Here is an 18,811-nt window from a genome sequence, read left to right as displayed (position 1 = left end):
CTCTGTATACTCATGCAAGCATTTATATATGTGCAGTTCTTTCTTTTTACAGATGCACACCAAAGGTAAGTTTTCAAAGAGTTTTACCAGCCTGGGCTATATTAAAGGAGGATAAGGAAAAATGGACAAATTAACCACTTGACAGTGTTTTGCCAGATGTGGGCTGGCACAGAGCATTGCCACTATACCTGCCCTCTGGCCTGGGACTGAGCCACTGAGCTGTATCTGAAATGTTTGCAGCAACACTAATACTAACTTTAGTAATGAGACCTTGATCCTCCTTGAGAAAGTTTAGCATCTTGCAGAATCAGGTCCTATGATGACTGAAAGCAATTTAGTTACTTTAGAAATGAGAGGACTCTGCTTCATTGCTCAGTCTCCCTTCTCCAGCTACTCTGCTGCTGGAGCTGCTTTTCGCTTTAATGTTGCACTCTGTAGTAGTTTTGTTCCTGGAAACTACATGTAGGAAAACAGAAGGATGTTTTGTATCTGCTAGGTCATCTAGAGAAAAATACACAACTGGGGACATTCCCCTTCTTCCTATTCCATTCTTCATGAAGTCAATTAAGCATGCTAGGAGTTCAGAGATGTCTCATACACAGGCCATTTCAGAGAAGATGACTCAAACATGGACTCAAACAGGAGCCCATGAACTCTCTTATTCCTCCCCTCCTGCCATGCCAAACAAAGCAGCTTTATCTGGGGAAAGGAAGAAATAAAAATAATTTCTTTGCCAGGATTTTACTGCAAAAATAAAGCAACATAAAGGAGCTCAGATAATCACAGATCACAGATTATTCTGAGTTGGAACCCACAAGGATCACCAGTCCTATTCTCAAGTGAATGGCCCATACAGGGATACAAACCCACAACCTTGGCATTATTAGCACCACGGTCTAACCAGCTGAGATAATCTCAGGGTCACGAATCCATTATTACACCTCATTACACAGAAACACTCTCGGTAATCACATGAATCAGCCAGCATGTGGCAAAAGGGCTATTGTTGACTATGATTGAGGAAGAACAGCACTAATAGTAATTTCAATATAAATGGCTTCATAAAATTGCTCAGTTAAGAGGTGGTCTCACATATTCCTCTTTGCATGAGAATGATATAATTCTAAGATTGCTTTCTCTTCACTGGATGCTCCAAAGAAGTGATGAAGAACCACCATATCCAAACTGTCATTTATTTATTCTTCCTTGCCTTCTCTCTCTCCTCATAAAAATCCCCCAAATAAACAGCTACTTACCTTTGAAATGCACTGCCTAGAAAAATAGTATCTGTTGCATGGGTAAGCTCGTCTCTAGCTTGCTGTGGCTTATTACCTCATACTGTGATTCTTTAATTTTATGTAAAAAGGACCCTCATGTGGAAACCCCAGGATGACTGCACAAGGGTGACAAGGGTGTAGGGCAAAGAAAGAGATTCAGCTGTACAATTAATTGTCTTGAATTAATTCTTATCAAGAGTACTGCAATGAATAAGGTGTTTTTTTTTCCCCTTAACTGTAGGCTTCATTCAACTACTGTTAGGAACCTTCAAGTCCTGCAGCAAACTCTACATGCTCTTTAGAAGCCCTGAGAAGACAGATGTCACATGGAAACAATACAGTGTGCAAACCTGCCTTGCTGGGACTCCTCCATTTCTGACCCTTAGGATGTCTGTGACTGAAAAAATGGTTTTCAAGCCTCACATTGTAACCATGCAGCACAAGTAATGTGGGTGGAATTCAAGTCTTCAGTATTGTTCCCAATCAGGAAAGAACAGAAGACTTTAGAAAAAAGGAGAGAAGATTAATTTGAAGTAAGAATATTCTTTTTTGTTTCCCTAATGTTGTTACTTGTAAACAGGGTTGTTCGATATCGGATCTATTTAGCTTTGGAGAAGGTATTCCAACTTCTACAAACAAGAAATACCAGTCAATCTTACATGCAGTTTTGGGAGGGTTTTTTTGATTATTTGGATTTATTTTTTTCTTTTTTTTTTAAAAGAACTTGCAGAAGGTGTGCATCATGTTTAAGAGTAAACTATTTTTGTTTTTCTCTCATCTATGTATTTCTTTTTTTCCACAGCAGCAACAGTGTTTAACCTAAGTGCATGATAATCCTCCATATAGCATGAACAGGCATATGCTGCATTTCTAAAATTTCAGACAAATATAGAGCACCTAAGTCCTAGCAGCTTCCTAAAACCCTTGGAGATTCAAGCTACTATTTTCCATGCTTCAGCTAGTTATGCTAGAGTATGTTGGGTCTACATAGCCAGCCTTACAAGATGGAGGTGGAAGAGGTGATTGGGAATGACATTTATTATTGATATATATATTGTTGGAAAAGTACTGAGAAGCCTAAAAGTTACAGTAAAAGGACAGGAGGTTGGGGGAAGGAGCTTAATGAGGACAGTTTTATTCTCCTTTACATCATACCAGCTTCTCAGCTGGTATGAATTAATGTAACACCATTTAAATCAATAGACAATATAACAATTAATAACATTTGAGAATTTGGCCAGATTTTTATGATTGCTGTAAATGAGCCTATGAAATAAATCAAGTGTTTTGGTCTCATTCTTTCCCTCTATCCTGTCCCAGTACCTCTAGAGCTATGTATTCAACTACTTTACCTGTACTTTACATAGTCCAGCTCTACTGTAAAAGTGATAACTAAAATAGCTCCAGAGGAAAAAACACAAATAAATGTAGGGACTTTGAAACATCCAAGAACTGACAGCAGACACAAGGTGTGCATGTGGATCTTATTTTGTGTAGGGTGGGATAACAGGTCTCTTGAGCTGAAGAAGTAAACTGTGATTGCCAGGTTCTTGTGCAAAGAATGAGGCACTGTGATTGTTCTCAGTGTTTCCTGTGCAGGGCGGTCTTTTCCAAATGGAATAGCAAAAAATGAACGTTTAAAAAAATTTTCCAAAAAAAAAATAAGGAAGGAAGAAAGGAATAAAGGAATAAATAAAGGAAGGTTAGGGAAGTAAGAGCAAGAATAAATTGCATTGTCCATCAGATAAAATATTCCCGTTTGCACTCGCTCACTGTGTTCTGCAAGTCAATGTCAGCTTTAAAGTTGCTCTCGAGGTTTTCTGGGTACTCCTTCTCCTTTTTCTGGCTACTTCGATGTGCTTGTTTGTGCTGATAGAGGAATCTGCTCATGATGGCAATGATGCAAAAGATGATGAATATCACAACTGCTATTACACCTATAAAGAGGCAAAAAAGAAAGGATAGAAAGAGTAAAAACCAAAATAGAAAGTCCAATTACCTCAAAAATGCATTACCAATGCATAGCAGCTAGTAGATATGATAGATCAGTTCATCTCAGTCTGTACACAACCGTATGCCTCTATCACACCCTCCATGGCAGTTTTTATTTCTATTTTTTCATCTTAAGAACACTTAAAGCAGCAAGTATTGATGTAATTGACCTAATTTCCATCAAATTTTGCTTTCACTGGGAGTAAAGTTGGTTCACTGTGTTTGCTTTTGAAAAGCTAGATCTGTATGTTCATACAAATTCTCGCTCTGTCATATTTTCTTCTGTTATCTCTGGAAACCTTGCATGAACATTGTACACTTTAATTTATAGCTTTTAGATATTATCAAAGGCAGCTTGTTACAGGGCACCCTCTAAAATAAAGAGAGATAAATTGTCTTCTAGGCTGTTAAAGGAAAATTCAAGCCATACATGAAATTAGGAGGACAATTTTCCCTAGTATATAAATACTTTCATATGATTTAGCATATATATACTTCCATATGACCTGGTGAGTTCCCCTACACCACCAGATTGCAAAGAGAGAGCTCAAGAAGTATGGGATATATGAATACTGTGTAGAGGGTCTCAGCAGGGCTGTGTCTAAAACAGTTACTAGTTAGCTGGGTCTCAGAACACAGAATCACATGGAATCCGAGAATGGCTGGGGCCTCTGGAGGTCATCTTGTCCAAATCCCCTGCTTAAGCAGGCAGACAGACTGAGTGGGTTTATATTTTAGAAGACTCAGGTTCTTGATGATCCATGTATGTCCACAGTAATCCATAATGCAGTTGCTTACCTAGGGAGCTTGATACAGGTACGTGCTAACAAACAGAGCAAATATTAGACCTGCATTATATTACAAAAAAAATTCAGCTAGGTTTCATGGAGCCCAGATTCAAAGTCTCCTAGATGTTTGCTTTGAATTATTTTTCTGCTGTAATCTTTAAAAACAAAGTTACCTCCAATCACAGCTGAATCACTTCTGACTGCATTGGTGAGAGGTTCTCTTTCATCTGTCTTCCCGAAAGGATCTGCAGTTGGTTAAACAAAACAGAACTTATTTTCTGTATCACCTGTGTTCATTTTCTCTGTGGCATAGACAGAAATGTCCTCTTACTCTCATGAATTCTAATTTGTTTTCAATAGATGGGATTTGGGGGATTGGAGAACTGAACCAGAAAGCTCTTAAAAATAAAGTGAGTTTGCAGAACAATTTTGTTCTACATCTTCAGGAACAAAGTCTGTTAAGGGTAGATTTAGAAGGAAACAAAAAGACTCACACTAACATCTGAAAGTGATGTTTCAGTTCGTCAGAAGAGTCAGAGAGACATTTGAATTAAATAGCCCATTAGGAGCTTTTCTCAGTCAGAGCTGTATTATTTTTTTTTTTGTTGTTACCTAAGAAACAATATTAGAAAGAAGCCAAAGGAAAGGGACACTAGACAGATTTAGACATGACCTACATTTGTAGATACAGATATTAAAGTTGAATTCAATCCCACGAAGAGAAACAGTCTCTGCTTAGGACAGCTTCTTGGAAGGGATGTTTTTATCTCTGTTGCAGAAATGCAGTAGTCAAGTTGGATCCAAAACAGAAGGGGATCAGTAATAAATTCCTATATTAAAGGTTCCTCGATGTTTGAGCTCTCTTGTACTCTGTCTGTAAATAATTATCATTGAAACACTGAGCCAAATAGCCCACGACCTGTTTCAAATTCAACTCCAAATCCAAGAGGTCAAGCCCTCCTTGAAGTCAGTGGAGTTAGAGCAGTGTACTTTCTTTTTAGTACTGCACGTTTCAGAAAATGCCACTTTTTTTACTGCTAACTGAATCTAGATTTTCTGCACCTTCACATTTTTCTGTTCTCTTCAGCTTACTCTCTTCTTTGACAGGATTCATATTTGTGTTTCTCTCCTTTACAAGCCCCCAGAGAATGGAGGGAGGGAGGGAGTTAGGGATCACTGTCTCTACTATGCACTATATACTGATTTGCCAAACTGATTTCTGATGCAAGAGATGGAAGCCCAATTGAGAAATTTGGTGTTGTGATGTTTATTGTAATTGAACATCCTTGCCTTAGTGACTGATTCAGCCACATTTTGGTATGCCATTGCTGAAGAAGATGAGTTTTATTGAAACAAGCAACAATGTAATATTTGTGCATCAGGTGGTCCTGAATTTGTGATGATGGCGGCTTTGGGCTATTTAGGTTCTTAAAGGGTACACTTTTTCCTTAATCTCTACATCAGTGATACCAGCCCTAAAAAGATGCAGAAGGCATGAGCCTCCAAGAGGCTTTGATGTTCTAAAAGATGCAACTCTACTTGCTAGTTTTAGGGGTGGAAGGATTTCTAATCAAACACACATACTGAAAGTCAGGGTTCCCCACACATGCAGTGCATGACTCATGACCGAGCTACAGACACAAAGGGAGTTCTGGGGCCAACTGAATACCTCCAATACACCCATTGTCAACACTGAATGTTAAATGCCAATGACAGATTTGAACACTCAGATTGAGGCCTATTTACAAGACCCTCCTTGTTTGGATACTGTGTGCCTAGAGTGACATTCCCAAGAAACAGTCACGGCAATGCTTCATCTCATCTGCTACATTTGTGGGAGTGGAATGGGAATAAAAATGTATTTTTACACATATATATAAATATAGCACCATAGAAAAGGTTATGTTGGAAAGCAAATCTGAAGGTTATTTAGCCTAATCTCAGGCCTTTGAGCCCAAGGTCAAAATGGCCAAATTAAAAATTAGATCAGGGTTGGTAATAATTTTGTACATGATGAGTAGATTCATCTTGATTTATTTTTCAGTATCTCAGAATTATTTATATAAATCAAAATTAGTACTTTAGGCACCTTTTATTTAGTAAAAGAGGAAAAGAATCTAAGAATACTTTATACCCTAAAATGGCTGTCAAAGATTGACGGTGGGACTCACCTATTTCTTTCCACAAACTAGGAGAGGACAACAATCTTTATTTCAGACTTCAGATGATTTACCTTTCAGAGGCTGGAAGTTTGGTGAGGTATTTTTTACCCCTGCCCTCAGCTGACACCAGTGAAATCAGTTACAATTAAAAATTCACATCTGTTCTACAACAGTCCTCCTGTACTAGAGAAAAATCTCCAGCTGGTATCCAGTGCATGGTAGTAGTTGAAAAGAGTAAAAAAAAACTATTAAGCATGTATGAAAAAGCATGAAATAAATTTCTGCCTTAAAAATTATGTAAGACATTATTTGTGCCTAAAAGATTATGTAAGATTTGACACTAAATGTGACTAGCACTCCACTATTTTTTGGCTACTGTTACCAGAATTTAAGCACTGAGAGAAAACCAGAACAAATGTTGAAGATCAGTTTCAGAATGAAGGCCAGCAGATACAGGCCTTAAGAATTATATTTGCCTGAGAAATAAAATCAGTATACAAGTAGAGGAGGGTTTGTTATGGTACAGCAGATGGCATACAACAGCAGAACCATTTCCAGTGGGAATACAATAAACTCTGAAGCCAAGGGAAAGCAATACTGGGTCTCGTTTCAGACCTGAACAGGACATCCTTCTTCTTTTAGATAAAACTGAGGGTGGAAGCACTCCTGAGGTCAGAAGGCCCCTTAGAAATCCTCTAATCCATACCCCTACTCAAACCAGAGCCTACTACAGTAAGTTTTTCAGGGCTGTATCCATTTAGGTTTTGAATACATCTAAGGATGAAGACTTCACAACCTCTCTGGGCCTCATGCCACCTGTGGTAGATATCTTGCTTATTGGGATGGACCATTCTTGATCCTGGAGGAGATGATCCTTGAAACAAATCTCCTGAATCCATCTTCTCACCAGGGCAGTATCCTGTCGAATTCTTCCAAGTGGGTCCATGAGCAGGTCAAAGGTTCTTCTGCTGAAGTCTGGGGTTGCAGTCATGCTTTCTGCTTTTTTTCCTTCTGCCGAGGGTCCTGAACTTCACCATCTCATAACTGCTACAGCCAAGGCTCTCCTGGCACATCCCTAGCCAGTTACAACTTGTTTGGAAATACCAGGTCCAGCAAAACTAGCACAGTGAGAAAGGGACTTCATCGTTTAAGATGCCTTTCTGAAGCAAAATCTTTCTATGTAGTTTCTGACTTACAAAAGTGTTTGACATTTTTTACTTTAAATGCATGAAGACCTGCTCTTCAGCTGAAGTAGACAGACAGCTCAAGACTACACCATTCACACAGTTAAATCTGCTCTGTCATTTTAAAAGTATTTTAGTATTAAGAAAAAATACCATAGTAAAACTCCATTATCTCGCTGCCATCAGTGTAGAGTTTAGAATACCACGTGCCTCAGCAAGGAAGAAGGTGATCTGCAGATTTTTACTAAATATAAAAACCACAGTAAGTCACCTTTCATTCTGTGCTTCCTAATCAGAAAGAGTGTATTTGGATAACTGAGCCATGAGTGAATGGATTTTATTCCATATCTGTCTGAGAGGAAACTTTCTTGAACACGAGTATTCCTTTCTAAAAGAAATAGCTTCAATTGTTTTCAAGTTTTAAATATAGAAAGCTTTTATCACACATTTAAAGAGTTTTCCTAGAGGGCTTTTTTGTTGTATCTGTACATTAGAAAATAGACAGAGACATGTACAGTCTCCTTTGAAGTTTTGTTTTTCTTCTCAGAACTCAATAATGAGAAATTGGGAAGCGATGAATTGAGATATGAGCAGTAAATCTGAAAGTTAATCCTTAACTCTGTTTTCTTTTTATTTCTTAAAATGTGTCCTTTCCATGTATAAATGTAATTCTCAAGTACATCTATACAAAGAATAATTTGCTACAAATTGGAATTTTTTTTAATAAGACTCTACCACCCAGTGCTCTTACTGTAGCATTTAAATACATGAAGTCTTCAGAACTCACTCATTCTAAAGATCTTATTCAGGCTTTAATCAAATCCAGTGTGAATAGTGAGACAGTAATGTCAGTTAATTCATCATATTGAGAGGAAATCATATTTTAGAGCACAGAGTGACAAAGACAGGGATGAGGTTTTATAATAATTCTGCATTTCTGATGTAACACTGCTTAACTTTGACAATAGTGTGCAACTGATTGTGAGCTTAAAATATTTAAGTCCGAATGCTACACTCTGCTCTGCGTTCTGTCCTGCAGTTCTGAGCCTCAGGTCTTACTGCTTTCTAAACTCCTTAGAAAAATGAGATCATCGAGGTGACAGATCACAGGGTAAGGAGTTCATATTTTCGGTATCATTGCCCATTCAGTACGCACAAGACACATTCCTTCCGTGCATCAGAGTGGATACCTTAGACAACTGCAGGCAGCGAGAGTTAAGTGGGGGGCTGGGGAGAAGCACACACACACTGCCAGCCGCTCTCAAGAGTAATCAGCAGCCTTTTTCCCTATGCAGAATGCTAATAGCATCATTTGTTTTCTGCTGAATATCTTAGGCAGAAGCTGCAGGAAATGGGGATTTGATGCAAGTACAAATGTCAAAGGAATTGTATTATGATCTAAACCAGAGTTTTATTAGTTATCAAAAAAGAGAAAGTGGCTTTAGAGGTCAAGGTGCAAAAAGCTACCCTTAATTTGTACCCCTTTCTGGTCATTAAGAATTCTGCCACATCCACTGGTGAATAAAGCAGTAACTTGATTGTTCCTGTTCATGGTGACAACACTTCCAGCTGCTCTCCATTCCTTCTCTGCATACAAATTTGCATATGCAATATACTTAAGATTCCCAGAGGACAGTTTCAAGATTGCAAAAGATATACAAACTATTGGGATTATTTTACTGGTACTGCTCAAGTACTGCTCTTTCTCTTTAGCCTGAGAGAATGAAGTACAAGCATTCAATGGAAGTCACACACATGTGTCAAGGGATTTTTACAAGAGTTTTTGTTCATTTCTGACAGGGTGGGAACAAATTTGCCTTGTTTGTTCTATGACTTCTATTGCTTCATCACCACTAGGATATGGAATATGTGTAACATTTATGTTCCCCTTTTGAGATCTGCAGCACTGGAGTTATCTGGAGTGGACAGGAATGGCAAATCATGTGCATAAGGATATTCCAATGCTGTTTTCACTAGGGCTTTGGGACATTTTTGTTTGTTCTAGGCATGTTTTAGGCAATCCAGGAACTTAGAAGAAGAACAACGACTTTTAAAGCAGCCTTGACTTATCCTGGTGCCCATTCTCAACACCCCTGATTCTGAGAGAAAAGGCAACTTTCCAGTTCCAATATTTATACTGTCACAATTGCATTACAGCAAAAAGGAAGGAAATCTGACTCTACAGCATCATTTAAACTCCCCATTCCCCTCTCAGCAGGACATACCTGATGAAGAATATATTGTTGTTGCTGTGTTCACATCAGCATCCATTATGGATGCACAGCTGGATTCAGTCAAGGAACCTTTGACAGTCACAGGAGCAATGCTGGGATGGCGTAAGGCAGCTTTCAGGGGAGCAATGTGGTTGTACTGAACAGAGGACAAGCAGCCAGTGAAACCATAGGCATTTGCCTTTGAGACTTCAGGGTCCAGTGACAAACTATCTGCAGTACAACAGAAAAACACACTGGGAATTAACTATTTTAGGAAGGCATTAAGAAAATGAATCCTTTTTTACCTTATCACCAATTTTACTTCTTTTACCCAGTATTAACTGTTCAGTTTCTCCTTCAGCAGCCTATAAGTTCTCCCTGTCCTAACCAATGAGGTTCCCAACCCCAGTCCTTCCTCTACAATGCTACTTACATTGAATTAAGTTGGCTTGGACATAAAAGCCTGCATTGCACTTCTTTCCTCATCCATTTTCCTTACTGTCTGGACAACATCTACCACACCACAGCTTCTAACCATGACAATAACTGTAATAATAAACAATAAAAGAACAACACCAAATACCACAGGATTCAGGGGATGATGCTCTTTAACTTTTTTTACATCTGTTAACAACATCAGTTTCACAACTATTGACTGTATCTTCAAGGCATTCTGCCTCCTCCACTCTTCAAATGAAGGACTCTGTTCTCTGTTGTCTGTCATACAATGCTTCATGTGACTTAATACTGAAAGGCTTGCTAAAACAGGTTCCCATCCTTTTCCAAGGGTTTATTATTGAAATTTTCTGGTGCCCCTATCATGTTACTACTGTTTTGTAATCAGAATTCCCAGGAATACTCCTAGCTATGGGTCAGGTTCTCACTCTGCCAGCCCCATTTCACTAACAAAATACAGAGCAAAACTATACCTCTTCTTATGTAAGTCAAAACCAAAACAAATGTCTCTGTGTTATTTTCCAGCCTGAAGATGAGATAGCACAATTAGCTTCTCTGTTGGTATGTGTCCATTTAAATTTCACAAAAAGAAAACCAATCAAAGGCCAGAAGTTTTTATTTAATCCTAGAATCATAGAATGGTTTGGGTCAGAAGGAAGCTTAAAGATCATCTGATTCCACCCCCCCTGCCATGGACAGGGACACTTCTCGTGTCCTGGTTCTCACTTGACCTGGTTGCTCAGAGCCCTATGCAACCTGAACTTGAACACTTCCATGGATGGGGAATCCACAACTTTTCTGGGCAACCTGTTCCAGTGACTCACCACTTTCACAGTCAAGAATTTAGTTTTAATATCAAAGATTGTTTGGGAAAGTCAGGGAAGGACAGTGAGGCCATCTTCTATTTTCCCCAAACTCTCATTTATTTACTTTCCAGAAAGCGAAATTCATACTGCTCAGAGGTCTCAAACAAGATGTGCTTTATATCTAAGTCAATCAAACAAGAGAAAAACCTAAAACGCACACATACGCAGTATCAAAATTTATTCTGTCTTAAAAATACCTGCTAAAAAAAACCAAAACAAAACAACTTCTAGCATTGAAAACTTTGGAAATACTTCCAAGGACATTGGAAAATAAGGATTCCTAGCTTTTCAATTTTGTTTTTAAATTTTGAAAGAACAAGATGCTAAATTTTAAAATAAGGTCCAATTTTTCCATTATCATTCCAATACAATGATTTTACAAGCTCTCGGGATTTAGGCAAAAAAAGTAGACCTTCTCTTAAATCTGACATTCCTACCTTAATTACATAAATTTCTTTTATATATAAGAAAATACAGAGAAATCTCAAAACTAGCCGAAATCACACATTATTTTTGTGCTCAAGATCTGTGACTGTTATGCCAAACAGTTAGAGGCAATTATCCAAGAAAGTTTTATAATTATGTTTTAATGTCTTCATGGGAGTATAACATGGAAGAGTCTGGCTGTTTCTCAGCAAAGCAAGGTACAGTATGAGCTTGCTCTCCCAGAAGTCTTACAGGAGAGATTCTCAGTCTGCAGACCTGTCACGGGAACAGCCTCTGGGCTCTGAGAGAAATGGAAAGGCAAACAGTGAGGCTTTGCCACTGGAAAGACTGTAGTCTTACAGAGGTTCACATTTGCTGTACTTAAAAGTGTGTATGAATTGACTGCATTCACGTTTTTAATGAGATTTTGGCTGAGATGTTATAAAACAGACAAAGAATTTTTCCAAGTCCCTGTAAGAAGGTTTATATATACTAAAAGACTGATTTACAGTATTTGCCGTCTTTGTTGAATTTATAAAACCCTTTGTAAGCATTCCTACTCTCAGCCTTTATTGTTTTCTTAGCTCTGACACAAAAGGTGAATTTGTTGGTATCTTTTCTACATCAGGCAATCTTAGTTGCTCTGTTCTGCCCAAATGTGCAAAGGTAAAGCCTAAGAAATAATGATTTCTTTTTTCATGCTACAGTAGTTTGAAAAGTCTAAGATTCAACACTTTTGATGGTATTTTTAAAAGTTACTTTAAGAACCAATTCCAGAAGTCTTTTGTTAAAGTAAGCTTTACATGAATGAGAACTAGGAGTTTATTGTTGAAAGACTTTGAAATTTGAAAAAAAAAAATAAAATCAAAGAACAAACCAAAACCAACCCCAGAGTCCTCTGGTAAAAATCCCACATGCACAGAATCTGTTTGCTTTATTATACAGCTTTAGGTGTGTGTGTAATGTCTGTCAGAAAGGGAGGCTTTCACTGTTCTCAACAAGAAAGCTGCACAACTTGGATGTGAACGACTTGTGCTGCCCTCTGAATTCTTGAGAGGATAATGTAAATCTGTGATTGTGACATGATTCCCTCTATGAAAGGCTTATTAAAGGCCACTCTGTCCCTTGGAGTCTTTACATCACAATAAAATGTTTTTCCAAAAGGTATTTTCAGTACATGACACAGCACTCCGTAAGAGAAGCAACTAAGTAAAGTTCCAAGGTCTGTGTTGCAGCAAGGTCATATCAAACTTCTGTGGCCTTCCTCTGACCTGGTAATGCTGTGATCTTTCCATGCATTTCACTAGCTTGGAAAATCACACTGAATTGCTGCTGATGGCTTGGTTTGATCTTCTGACATTTTAGCATTGCATTGCTGTTCTCGGTATTAGTGAATGAGTTACTTTGGCTAATTTCTCCATGAAGAGTAAGAAGGTAATCTTTTTTAGTTTCTAGTAATTTAACTGTTCATTCTCCACAAATTAAGCTTACCCATATTTTTAGGAAGTAATTTTTTTAGCTTTGTGTGCTGAGTTGTGCATAGGTTGTCCTGGCTTCTTGTTGGGTCCTCTAGCTGATCCCTGGAAGCTGTCTGCAATATCACAGCTCAGCAAGCTTTGTGTTGGTTTTCCATGTTTTTGCAATGGCTTTCCATGATAATGAGGACTAATTCTAACATGTAGTTGTATTTTTTTAAACTTCATTAATTGTATCAATGTAATTTATGTGCTGATTTATTCCTATTTACAAAAACAGATATCCTGTTCCACTGCTGCTTCATTGTGCACCTCTGCCATATACATCACACTTGTGATCTTTAATAAAACAATCTTAAGTCTTCATATCTAGGTAATGGGGAATTAATTTTCATCATGAATAGAATTCCACCAAATTTCTCTAGGAGCAAGCATTAATCTATTCAGCAATATATCAACAAATTGACACAGTAAATGATAGCCAGTATGACAGGTAACTGGAATCAAAGAGAAGTACTATTTGTATGCAAGGACAGTGTCTAGAAGACCTTCTTTCTAAAGGAGTCATTGTGTAAAAGAAGACCATAAACATTAAATATATTTTAGTTCTTTCTTTATAAAAATTATTTCATGTCACTCAGAAACTTAAATCTGAGCCCAGCGTTTACTTGTGTGCTCACTTACAGCCAGGAAGGACCATAATGGATTTTCTTAATTGAAATTTATTTTTAACATCAGTGAAAGCAGACATAGTCTGTTTTAAAAGTCTATGCCCTAATTAATTAATTAATCTATGTAGACTGCAGGTAGAAGCACAAAGGGGAATTTACTCTGTATGCTGAAGCGCTGGTTGTCCTTTATTTTGAGGCTGAGAAATAGAAATATGATTTTTAGGGGAGTTGAAATGTATCCGTCACCTCATTTTGCCAAGGTGCTGAACAGCACTGGCAAGATTATTTTTTGGACATTAGTACCAGATTTGAACTCATGACCTTGAAGTAAAAGACCCTTGTAATCTCCACACACTGCACCTGTCTCAGAAGAGTTCTAGTGAGTACTTTGTAGTTACCTCACATAATGTGTAATGTGAAATTTGTTACATGTCACAGTTTTTGATGTTTGAATCCTAATCTGTTGCAACACAACCAGTCCTGTGTGATTCTGCATGGGCTGAAAATATAATTTATAAAAAGAAGAAAATATGCAAGAAGATGGAGAGAGGATGTGCAAAAGAATACATGCTTTTCCCAGGATCAGACAGCTAAAATCAACTAAAGTAGCAAGAATTCAGACTAAAAATAAAATTTCTGGATAGAAGTAGATGGCCTTGGACACTTATTTAGATGGCATTATCATCAAGAAAAGAGGTGTTTAAGTATAGTGTGATCATATGGTAAATTATATTGACGGAGGAAAAGTTGGAATAGGTTTGGTCTCTTTTTGATAGAGACATGATGGCATTACTGGCTTAGACCTGGGATTGCTTGAAGTGCCTTGGATAGCTAAACTTCGTTTATTTTAACTGTTGCCATCTTGGTAACAAATGCCTCTCCTCTTTTATTCTATGTAGTAATTTCCATTTTCCTTAAAGCTTTACTAAGCTACTAGGAGGAAAACCAATAACTACACCCAAGAGACCTTTTTGCACAATATGGTCTGTCTAAGAAATAGGTATTTAGGGCAAGAAGACTCTGAATTAAAGAAATGAGTCTTGCAGTGATCATAGGAGTCCAGCCAATACCTCTTGCAGACATTGCTGTATTGTTTAAACTGCTACAGCACAATATTCTGAGACTGTGACTTTAAAATTATCAAACAAATTATGATTTTGTAAGCTTAAAAAAGGGAATGTCTTTCCATCAAAAAAATGGACTTCAACATTTTTCACAGAAACTCTCTAAAAGGAGGTACTTTAAGACAGCTTTTGTATTTCAGAGTTAATGACAACTTACCCCTTGTGATTTAATGATCCCATTATCATCTCCCCCCATAATATCATTCTTGGGTGAATTGTTCTGAGATCTCTTCAGTGTATAGATTCGTTTTTCTCCTCGTGAACTTTTAATAAGAAAAGCTATTGTAGAAATCATAAGAATTGTACTGCACCTACATAATGATTTTAATAAAATTACTTTCCAGATAAACTTTCTTCTGCATATACTTTATATCATAGCTGAATGACTCAGTGGAAAGAATTTTACAACTTTAGTTTTAAGCTCAGGCTTTTAGAGATAAAAGACATCATGTTCCTGCGCTAAAATACACAATCCTTAATGCTAATTGATCACTTTGAAGACAGACATAAGTCAGGTCGACATTAAAAGGTGCTAAAGAAATACTTGCAATCTTTTTCTTCAGAATCCTCTTGAATGCTTTCAGTGCTACCCTTTTACTCTGGTATCCCTACACAGCTACAATATTAAATTACTCAGAAGTAAATATGCAATGAGACTCACTTCTCTGCATCGGGGATTATTTTTTACCATTTCACTATATTGGTGAAAAATCTAGACATGTTGGGGCACAGTACAAAGTCTTCAAGGATTCATTAAGGTAAACCCCCAAACAAATAAATTATATTTTCCACTGCGATATCAGCTTTTTGTATAGAAGACCTAAAATATGCAAATGTGTCTCTGACATCAGAAAATTACAGAATAATTTAAGTTGAAAGACACCTCTGAAGGTCATGCAGTTAAATCCCTTGTTCAAAGCAGAGCCAGCGTCACAGTTAGGTCAGATTGTTCATGTGGTTAAATACAGCAGTATGATCTCTGCAAGGAGTACTTAAAGTAAATGAACTGGGACTCTGGTTAAGATTTCACTGAGGCTTTGCCATAAACTCTATGACCCTCTTGGAATTGAATCCAGTACTCACTAAAGCCCACGGAAAATCTCCCATTGATACTGATGAGCTTTGGATAGGTCCTTTTGTACCCTGCCTCTGTATTTGTGGAGTAAAAATGACAACAAACTACAGGATAATAATACTTTTCTATTGCTGTTGGATACTGTGAGGATGAATTCAACAAACATCTGTTAGCTACTTGAATGATGCTTCTTTTTACTCCCTTGTCTTCAAAGCCACATTTATATTTAGATTGATCTTTCTAAGGCAGCTATATGGTCCCATTACTGTGGATCTGAAGAGCTCACAGCCTTTAATGCTTTTATCCTCCCAGTACCCCTCTGATGCAGAGATGTTCTATTATCTATGCTTTACTGATGGAGAAGGGAGATAGTAAAACTCAGACTGGTTCCAGTGGGAATAAAATGCCTGCTTACCTTTATATCTGCACATAAATGGCTTGCCCAAGGTCAGTCAAGTAGTCTGTGGCAGAGTGAGTGTCCCTATGTTTTGAATTTCAGGTGAGACTCCTCTACCTTAAGCAGAGGTTTTTTGCCCAGAATTCAGAACTAGATGTAGGGTAACCATTGGAAAAAAATACAGAAGGTTTGAAAAGAAGAAAAAATTATTATACTGCAAATACCTTTTTACTAAAAAAAGTTTAACGGTGCTGGGGTGGGGGGACTAGAAGCAGGAGAAACACCATTATTTAAAAAAACCTGGTCATTGTATAAAAGTGCACTTTTCAAAGGTTCCAGCTGTGCTAAAACTGGAAAATCTGGTGAGGAAGAAGTTTCAAGCTTTTATGATGTCCTGCTGGAAGACCTCTTTGAGATTTCTCAGTCAGTGGGAAATAAATGGTGGAGTCAAGAAAGAAGGTGGTATAATCATCTGGTTAAGCAGCCAGGATCAGGCTGTTAGAGCAGACAAATGAGCAGCAGCGTGACAGGAAAGAAGAGAGACAAATTTTCAGAAGATTATAGCATGGATATGTAGGACACACAGAACAGAGGTTTCTTTATATGGTTCTTTTTCAGTGAACACTCAAATGTTCCCTATGAATGCCTTTAGGTGCATAATCTCAGTGGCATCCAAAACAAACACTATAGGGAAGTCTAGGTCTATGTCAAAGCATCACATGCCTCTGGAAGTTTATGCTTTGCTGAGGACATGAATAATGACAAGGAAGAACTTGAAAGACATTAGTTTAAGTCACTAGTATTCACCTGATGAGCCATCATAAAAGAAGTTATAATCCCATATAATAGTATAAATGATGATTTAACATATTTATGTAAGTTCTACATTGTCAAATTGACAATGTTCAGCTCTCCTCTTGATACAACAAGGCAAAACACTTGACACTATAGTAGTAGGAATTTCTGGTTTGTTTTAGGGTTTTTTTGGATAAAACCTGAAAAATTAAATCCTAATATAGAAGAAAAATATGTGGAAATTCACTTAACATATGAAGAAGAAATCGGAATTCGGATTAGGCAGGAATTAAAGTGACTTGGGATGCACTGTGTGACTCCCAGTACAGCAATAAGACCTGGCACCATCCGGATTGCCAAGTTCATAGCTTTAGTGTCATTACAGAATATGAACTATTGCTATTACTAAAATAAAATCCCAATAAACTTCAGGGCAAGAGAGAAATCAAAGAAGTTCGTGGTGTTCAGTAAAACTGAATGCCAGACCTCTGAGATACATCTGGGCTTTTTGGCTTTACAACAACTTGTACTTGTGAAGTTAATCATATTTTTGTGACTAAATCTAGTTTCACTCCATAATGCTGAGCTGCACCATGCCAGCTTACTGGCTACATTTCTGAAGGTCTTTGTGCTACATTCTGTCTTGCTGGTTAGAAAAGCCTTGGTTTACTGATTCGGTGTCTATAGCCGAAGCTCTAGGTAGAGGTTGCAATGAGCAATATTCTTGCAGATTTTCAGCACTACAGCTGACTGTTGACAAAATGGGAATTTTAGCTTGTCTCTGACTTGGGCTGAAAAGTGTCAGATCCCCAAACCTGTCCACAAAGGCTTGGAGGATGACTGCATTCTGAACAAACATTAAATATAAGTAAGGGGCAAATCAGTTCATGTTCTTAATTTACTTAATAAAACACGATGCAGAACAGACTATTGTTATCACATAAAATTGTATTGCACAACCAGACACTAGAGGATGTCTGTAGTTTCTGTGTGGCTGCCAGTCCCACAGGATTTGCGTGCTAATAATGAAACATATAAAATTGCAATAGTGATATAGATGTCAGGCTTGATATGGAGGTCCAACTTGAACACAGGACTGAAATGTATAGACATAACCAAGGAAGAACTTAGAATCTCATTGGAAAAGAATAAGACACACAAAACAAGGTTGTCAAGACATACATGACAACAAAACTAAAGAGTTCTGTTTTCCAAATTTTAGGCAGAATTTTCCTGGTCTTGTAATGACTTTGTAATGTGGAGGAGTAAAGATCAAGTAACTCCATGCACAGAACATGCAGAGCTGTGGCTTCAGTGCTATAAGTAATATTCCTTGCAGAATTCAAATGGGAGTGAAAAAAGGGTAGAGAGGATGAAGGCTCACTGTGCTGTTCTTATCATTAGGAAACAGAAATAGCTGAAGAAGAGAAAGCTGCAGTCAGCAAAATAATATCATTAGGTTAAGATGCCACCCTATGCAGCCACACAGGTACTATGAATTACTTTACTGAAGGGAGCAATGGGAGAAGTTAATATTGCTATCAGTGCAAACAGGTAAAGCTGCCAAATTTTTGCATTGATGAGATATATAAATAGGAGTACTGGAATTTTCAGGCCAACTCTTACAGCAAAAACATCCAAACAAAACTCCAATCCTATCAAAAACCCAACATGCAGCACTATAACAACTGATGAATCAGGAATATTTTTGGTAGAACCTACCTGTGACCTTGCCCAAGGTGAGTGATTTAATGGCCTTAAAATCAATCTCAGAAAAGTTGTGTTTGAGTTTGAGAACTTGATCAACCTGGAAGAGGTCAATAAAATTACTTCATTACAACACCATGTAGACACTCCTAGATCGCACTGCACTGCAAACTTCTGGGAACACTCTCAGCAGCAAATCAGTT

The 18,811-nt window shown here is 37.7% G+C and overlaps 1 protein-coding gene across 1 annotated transcript in view; it reads right to left on the bottom strand.

Moving 5' to 3' along the window:
* Positions 1-2,751: 2,751 nt before the first annotated feature.
* Positions 2,752-18,811, bottom strand: part of CNTNAP5 (contactin associated protein like 5) — a 279,536-nt gene continuing 263,476 nt past the window's right edge. The window contains exons 21-24 of the mRNA XM_018072602.1: positions 18,624-18,708; positions 9,629-9,847; positions 4,231-4,302; positions 2,752-3,214 (exon numbers count right to left, since the gene is read on the bottom strand). Coding sequence (XP_017928091.1) covers positions 3,018-3,214; positions 4,231-4,302; positions 9,629-9,847; positions 18,624-18,708 — 573 coding nt within the window. The 3' untranslated portion in view covers positions 2,752-3,017. The remainder of the gene's footprint in view (positions 3,215-4,230; positions 4,303-9,628; positions 9,848-18,623; positions 18,709-18,811) is intronic.

This window comes from Manacus vitellinus, unplaced genomic scaffold, assembly GCF_001715985.3.
Source record: "Manacus vitellinus isolate BGI_N305 unplaced genomic scaffold, ASM171598v3 scaffold_22_pilon, whole genome shotgun sequence".
In the NCBI taxonomy this organism is placed as follows: domain Eukaryota; kingdom Metazoa; phylum Chordata; class Aves; order Passeriformes; family Pipridae; genus Manacus; species Manacus vitellinus.
This window is presented reverse-complemented; position numbering and strand designations above follow the sequence as displayed.